Source organism: Nelumbo lutea, chromosome 1, assembly GCF_056320005.1.
Source record: "Nelumbo lutea isolate HS-2025 chromosome 1, American lotus-T2T, whole genome shotgun sequence".
Classification (NCBI taxonomy): Eukaryota; Viridiplantae; Streptophyta; class Magnoliopsida; order Proteales; family Nelumbonaceae; genus Nelumbo; species Nelumbo lutea.
In genome coordinates this window covers 19,516,276-19,523,600 of record NC_142684.1, presented here as the reverse complement: position 1 = coordinate 19,523,600, position 7,325 = coordinate 19,516,276, and the positions used below count along the sequence as shown (strand labels likewise).

The following is a 7,325-nucleotide window of genomic DNA, read 5'->3' as shown; positions in this document are numbered from 1 at the left end:
TGGATACCTCATCCCTTCATGGTAGGCCCACACCTTCCTAAGAGGAATCGTGTGGAACCTTAGCCATTTAGGGCCCACCAAAATCTGGCTTTACGAAAGTCAGTGGGAGCCACTTTGGTTTGACATAAATTAAACCAGGGCATAATTTTAGTTCCCTCCTAAAATATGAGTGCATGTGATAGGGAGATTCATATGATGAACTCTCTAAAGGCCTTCCATCATTAGCATGAAGATGGGTCCTTCAATAATGAGGAAACGCACCATAAAATTGGGTTATCCATTTGCTGTTGAATCTGTTGGAATGTTTCATAAGATGATAGGGGCGTCATAGACCAATGTGGGAGGGGCCTATCCTAAAATGGAAGACTCTCTCACGGTACCTTGGCGTTCACGAATATGATGGGTGAGCATTCACTGGATAGAAAAGTTTAACCTAAAATGACAATAAACCTTGTCTGACAGAGGCCAAAGGGAAGCTCACTGAGATAGGAGGAAAATCTCAAAGATGAATAAATGGAAATGGAACATAGATTAAAAGCCATAACTATGTGGATAACATGAATCAAATTAGGTTGTGGACTAATGTTTGCTTTTTATCAGAAATGGCAAACGAACAATTCACTAAACTATTGAATGACAACAAACTTAAAGGCCCAAATTGTGTTAACTGGTACCATAACCTTATGTTGGTTCTTACTTCGGAGAAGTTAGACAAAGTATCTAAGAATCCTGCGTCGGAACATTCGGGTGATAGGGCTTCTGAGGCTCGTAGGAGGGAATACCAGGAATTGGAAGAGAAAAATTCCCTGGCCCGCTGCTATATCATTGCTTCCTTGGATAATCCAATACAATGACAGTTCGATCAGATCGAATTGTCCAAGGATATATTGGATAGCCTTAGTACAATGTATAAAGAGCATAATTGTTCTACTCCGCAAAAGGTCTTGAAACAGTTCATGACTGTGTAGATGTTCAAGAACTAGTAGGTTCATGACTATTGTCTTCGGATGATGGGTTACATCAATGAACTTGAGGCTCTTGGATCCGGGCTTGACCATGTCACCAAGGTGGACACCATCCTAAACTCTTTGCCTCCTTCCTTCAATCAGTTTATCATGAACTATAACATGAACAAGCTGGATGTCAGCATCCAGGAACTCAGCAATATGTTGTAGAGGGCCAATGAACTAATTAAGAAGGATGAGCCCATTGTTATGCTTGTTGAAGCCAGCAAATCAGGTAAGAAGAAGAGGAAGGCAAAGAGAAAGCCTCAGAAAAAAAATGCTAAGTCTAAGAAGTAGAAGAAAGACGGGTCATCAGATGCTTGTCACTTTTGCAAGCAGACCGGCCACTAGAAAATGAATTGTCCTCAAGGTAATCCAAGAAACAAGGTAATTTGATTTTTGTTTCAAAATTGTGTTTGGATGGATATTTTGTTATTTTTAGTAATGTGATTACTATTAAAAGAAATAACAAATTCGTCACATACGAAGAACTTGAGAATGGTCTCTATGTTCTTCATCATTCTCTGGAAACTAAATAGTTGAAACTACATCGAATGACATCTCCAAGAAAAGAACCCATGATATAGTTAATCCCACGTGCCTATGGCATTACCAACTTTGCCATATTAACATAGATCGTATCATAAGGTTGGTAAAAGATGGTCATTTGGATTTTCTAAATGTAGAAGATCTTCCGACTTGTGAACCTTGCCTTTAGGGTAAGATGACGAAATGACTATTTAACGGAAAGCCTGAAACATCTACAGGCATGCTTGACCCTATACATACTGATGTTTGTGGTCCCATGAGTTAGGACACGTAACCAACATGTCTATTTTATAACATTTATCGATGATTACTCTCAGTATGGTTATGTGTACCTAATGAGACACAAGTCTGAATTATTTGAAAAGTTCAAAGAGTTCAGGCAAGAGGTCAAGAAACAATTAGGGAGAGAAATTAAGACCCTTCAATCAGATCGAGGTGGCGAGTATCTCTATGACAAATTCAGGGACTACTTAAAGGTCAATGGGATAGTATCACAACTAAGTCCTCCTACTACACCACAACTAAACGGTGTGTCAGAGATGAGGAACATGACTTTATTGGATATGGTCCGATCATTTCTCGTACACTCATAGTTGCCCATATCCTTTTGGGGTTTCGCATTGGAGACTGCGATATACGTGTTGAACCGGCTTCCAACCAAATCAGTTCCGAAAACTCCCTATGAGCTTTGGACCAGAAAAAAATCAAGTGTAAGACACTTGAAGATTTGGGATTGTCTGACACATGTTAAAAGAATGAGTGTGGACAAATTGGAATCCAAGATCAGTCGTTGCCTATTCGTAGGCTACCCCAAGGGATCTATGGGTCACCTATTCTATGACCCAGGAGAACGGAAAGTGTTCTATAGCCAAAATGCCCATTTTTTGGAGGACGAGTGATGAGAATGAAAATTATCATATTTTCATCCCTTAATATTTAGTCTTTTATACTTTTTTAGTGCCTAAATAGACTCATTATTCTTATATTTTGATTTAGGACACGAAAGGAGACGTTAAGTGAAAAACAATGTTAATTGGGTAATTCTAGACAGTTTTGGAACTGCATCGTAATTTGGGCATAACTCTCTCATCTGAACTCTGACTGAGATTATTCAAGATGCGTTGGAAAGATAAGAAAAAGGTCTACAACTTTCATTTTTGAATTTTGATAGATACGACTACATCGAGGTCAAAATCGGACCCAAATTATCTGCAACTGCATTACTGGCATGTTGACAAATTTTAGGAGATTTTGTAGGCTTCTCTTGGAGGCTAAAGAGAAGAATATAAAAGGGAGAGAAAAAGAAGAGATGAGGGTTTGAACCCTTGAAAGAAAATTGAAGATGTAAGACTACTAGGGAGAGGAGGAGGCTATTGAATGCGAACTGAAGGAGAATCACAGCAAGGAGATCGAAGTTTGACGCAAAGATCTTAAGTGTCTTCCTCTTTGGTTCTACAGTTTGGTAACCTAGATCCGATTAGGGTTCTGGAGGATTCTTTATTGAATCTTTCTTCTTTCTTCCTTTTTATGTGAACCATGATGAGCTTTAATCTTGATTTGTAATTAAACTTAGGCAGATCTGATTGAGTATGTTTTGTTCTTGGGATTCTTGATTAGGGTTTTGATTTATAGAACAATCTTGGTTGAATTGTTCTTGCATCTATGATTACTTGAACTGCATGAAAAAGAGTTAAGTAATTAGATCATCTAATCAAGAACAGACTGAATGCACCTTAGAGATAAGTTGCATGGTTCGGTTATCAATCATTCATACTTGAATTGATGACCTGCGAATTCTTGTTCTTAATGCATCTTTGGTGAGTAAAATTCTAATAGAGATATAGGATTTGTCATTCAGAGATAGGGTGGGCTGCGCTCAAGAGAGGTTGCTCATAAATTAGGGTTTCGCCAACCCAAGACTGACTTCACCTCAATCAGATAGCTTAAAGATTTGATGGATGAATCGGTTATGTCAATTCTTGTATGCAGTGATTTTTCTTATCATTAAGATTGGTTTGATCCGAAAGTAATTAGGGTAGTTTGCATGTTCTTAATTATATCATGAGGAGCTAGGTTTTTATTGTTAGGGACTAATGCTTGATCATACATTGAATTTCATTCATTAATAAAATCGATGAAGTTCATGTTATATTGTGGTATTTGTGTTGATTATGTGTCATTGGCTAATCACCAATGAATCGTTCCTTGATCAAGATTATGCATCAAGAGATGATAATTGAGGGGCAACTAATAACACTTATTCGGCCAATAATTAGGCAGAGATATCAATTGTTGGTAGGATTTCCGTATAGGTGTATTGACAGCTTGTGTTTATGCAAAGAGGATTTTGATTAAAAGAATGAGAATTCATTGACTGTAATTCCCTTTAATTGAACATAGATTTAGCTAATCGAATCTTGAGAAAGATCGACTAGTACTTTTAGGAAACACCTTGGAATATAACAACCCTCATGATATTTTATTGATGTTGAATCTTGATGATTGTGATAGGATTATTCCCTTGCAATTTTGTTATTGACTTTGTTCAAGTACGTATTTTTGTCATTTAATTTCCTTAATCAGTATCACTAGTTTGAATTCCTAAATCACAAACCAAATCAAGTATTGCTTTAAACAAGTTGAGAAGAAATTAATAGGTGGCTAAATAATCCATTCCTCGTGGGAACGATTCTGTACTCCATACTATATTACTTGCACGACTCCATACTCTTGCGGACAGCGATCAAGTTTTTGGCACCGTTGTCGGGGAATGAATTTCATTTAACACCATAATTAATTTAGTTTCTCTTGATTTAAAGCATAGTTTTTTTATTAGTTTTTGCTAACTTTGTTTGTTTGCATTCTTTCTTTAGGTACGGCTTCGGCATATGCAAAGAACTCGAAGTTCACAACCCGAACTTCTTCCTTTCAGACCTAAAATCAAGAAGTTTGTTAGAGAAAATAGGAGAGCTCAGCAAGTAAGGTTTTCAGAGATGGCAGAGGATAATGGATGTTACTAAGCAAATCGACATGATAATGAGAGAACTCTTAGATATTTTGCTATGTCTGGATTGCATGGTGCACAACAGAGTATTGCAAGGCTGAACATCAATGCCAACAACTTTGAGATTAAGCCAGCTCTACTCTAAATGATCCAATCAAGTGTGCAATTTTACGGCATGGGCAATGAAGATCCTAATGCTCACATTGCAAATTTTTTGGAAATCTGTAATACCTTCAAATACAATGGAGTTTTGGATGATGCTATTAGGTTGAGGCTTTTCTCTTTCACCTTGAAGGATAAAACTAAAGTGTGGTTAAATTCTCTACCAACAAATTTCATAACCACATGGACACAGCTGGCATAGGCTTTCTTGGCTAAGTATTTTCCCCCAACCAAAAGCGCAAAGATCATCAAAGACATCACTACCTTTCAGCAATTTGAGAATGAACCACTGTATGAGGCTTGGGAAAGATTTAAGGATTTGTAGAGAAGTTGCCCTCACCATGGCTTACCTAAGAGACTATTGATTCAGACTTTCTACAATGGAGCCACTCGCACTACTAGAGATACTATTGATGCTGCTGCAGGAGGTTCCTTAATGAGGAAAACTATAGATGTTGCTTTTGATCTCTTAGAGGAAATGGCAGCTAATAATTGTTTGTGGCTAGCCGAGCAGCTAAATCCACCTAGACAGGGAGGCAAATCAGAAGCAGACTCCATAGCATCCTTGCAGGCTCAAATTTCAACCTTAATCAAGCAATTGGGCACCATGAACATGCAGGCCAATGCCACCAACAATTCTATGCAACCAATCTGTGAGTATTGTAATGGTATAGGTCATGTTAGTTCTTATTGTTGTGTTGGAAATTTTAATTTTGCAAGTGGAAATTTTATGGAGAAATGTAACTTTGTAGGGAATCAATTCCAAGGAAGGCAAATCAACAACCCGTACTCCAACACATATAATCCAATGTAGAAAAATCACCCCAATTTTTCAGAGAGTAGCAATAACAACAATGCAAGCAGTTCTAGTTTCCAAAACAACAACATGCCTAGACAGTAAGGACCACCAGGATTCCAACCACATCCTCATTAGGATAGATCAACTTCTTTTGAAGCCAAGCTGGATAAATTCATGGACATGATGAATAGTAAGATGAATAGCCAGGATGAGGCCCATAGAAGGATGGAAGCTAAATTTGATCAAATTGCAAAGAACCATTCGTCCTCAATTCACAACTTGGAGGTGCAGATAGGCCAACTAGCCAATGTTGTTTCGGCTAGGAACCAAGGTAATTTACCAAGCAACACTGAAACTAAACCAAGGGAGCAGCTCAAAGCAATTTCACTAAGGAGTGGGAAAGTGTTGGAGCCAAAGCAAGATGTGCAAAGTAAGAGGATAGGTACAGATGTTGAGAGTCCTTCATCAACCAATCTTGAAATCTATGGTGAAGAAACCAGTGATAAGTCAGAAGGGAACCAAGGTGACAAGGAGAATCACTCTAATGCCCAACCTTCACCCTATGTCACATGAACTCTTTTCCTCAAAGACTGAAGAAGTAGTAAACTGAACAGTAATTTTCCAAATTTTTGGATATTTTTAAGAAACAACAAATCAATAATCCTTTTGCTGAGGCTCTTGCCCAAATGCCTCAATATGCTAAATTTTTGAAGGAGATCATCAATAATAAGAGATGGGAGGATGAGCAAACTGTCCCATTGACTGAAAAGTGTAGTTCAATCATCACCAGCAAGATGCCTACCAAATTGAAAGACCCAGGGAGTTTTACAATTCCATGTGTTGTTGGTAGCATTGAGTTTCCTAAGTGTTTGTGTGATTTAGGTGCTAGCATTAATTTGATGTTTTTTTCTATTTTTAGGAAACTTGGCCTAGGAGAAGTGAAACCTACCTTGATGACTTTGCAGCTGGCGGATCATTCCATCAAGAAACCTCATAGTGTGGTTGAGGATGTACTTGTGAAAGTGGACAAGTTTATACTCCCTGTGGACTTTTTTGTGCTCGATTTTAAGGAGGGTCGTGATTGCACCTTGATCCTTGGTAGACCATTTGTAAACACAAGGAAAGCCTTGGTTGATGTGTATGAAGGAAAGTTGGTCCTTCGAATTGGTGATGACAATGTGGAGTTTAACATGTCCAAGGCTATGAAGCATCCTAGGGGAATCATAGAAGATGTCAATGGTCAGCACCTCAAACCATATGTAGCAGATGAAGCATTGCCTCCCCCACCAACTGTGTACCTAGATGTTCATTGATCCCACTGCAATGTTGAGCTTTAAACGGAAGACAAGCGCTTATTGAGAGGCAACCCAATGCTGATAAGTAGTTCTTATTTTTATTTGTTTTTTGCTTTTCTTTTTCCTATCTTTCGAGTTTCTTTTTTAAGATGTTAATTTTGTAGATTGCTGATCTCTCTGAGTGTTTATCATTCTCTCCTCCTAGTTTCTTTTGGCTCTTAGCAGCTAGAGGGTCCAAACGGAAGGAGCCATTCCAGATTTCAGAATGCTCTTCAGGGAAGTTCTCTAAACCCCTTCAATTATTTGAAGTCCCACTGCCCTCATTGCTGAATTCATCTTCACATTCTATCTCTATGAACATTGAGGGCAATGTCCATGCATAAGTGTGGGTGGGGGGGTGGGGGGGATTAGGTGTGATGTTTTATTAATAGCAGCAGTTTTTCTTTATTAATTGCAGTAGTCTTTTCTTTTGAATTTCTTTGTTCTAGGCAAAGCAAATTTTTTGCAGAAAT

General features: G+C 38.2%; 1 protein-coding gene and 1 non-coding gene across 2 annotated transcripts; one reads left to right on the top strand and one right to left on the bottom strand.

Moving 5' to 3' along the window:
* Positions 1 to 4,960: 4,960 nt before the first annotated feature.
* LOC148873840 (small nucleolar RNA R71) lies at positions 4,961 to 5,067 on the bottom strand. The gene has a single exon (XR_016106072.1). It is a non-coding gene; the product is annotated as a small nucleolar RNA R71 (small nucleolar RNA).
* Positions 5,068 to 6,204: 1,137 nt separating this feature from the next.
* On the top strand, positions 6,205 to 6,831 carry LOC148873839 (uncharacterized). The gene has a single exon (XM_088945897.1). The coding sequence runs from the start codon at positions 6,205 to 6,207 to the stop codon at positions 6,829 to 6,831; it is 627 nt and encodes a 208-aa protein (XP_088802023.1).
* Positions 6,832 to 7,325: the final 494 nt, after the last annotated feature.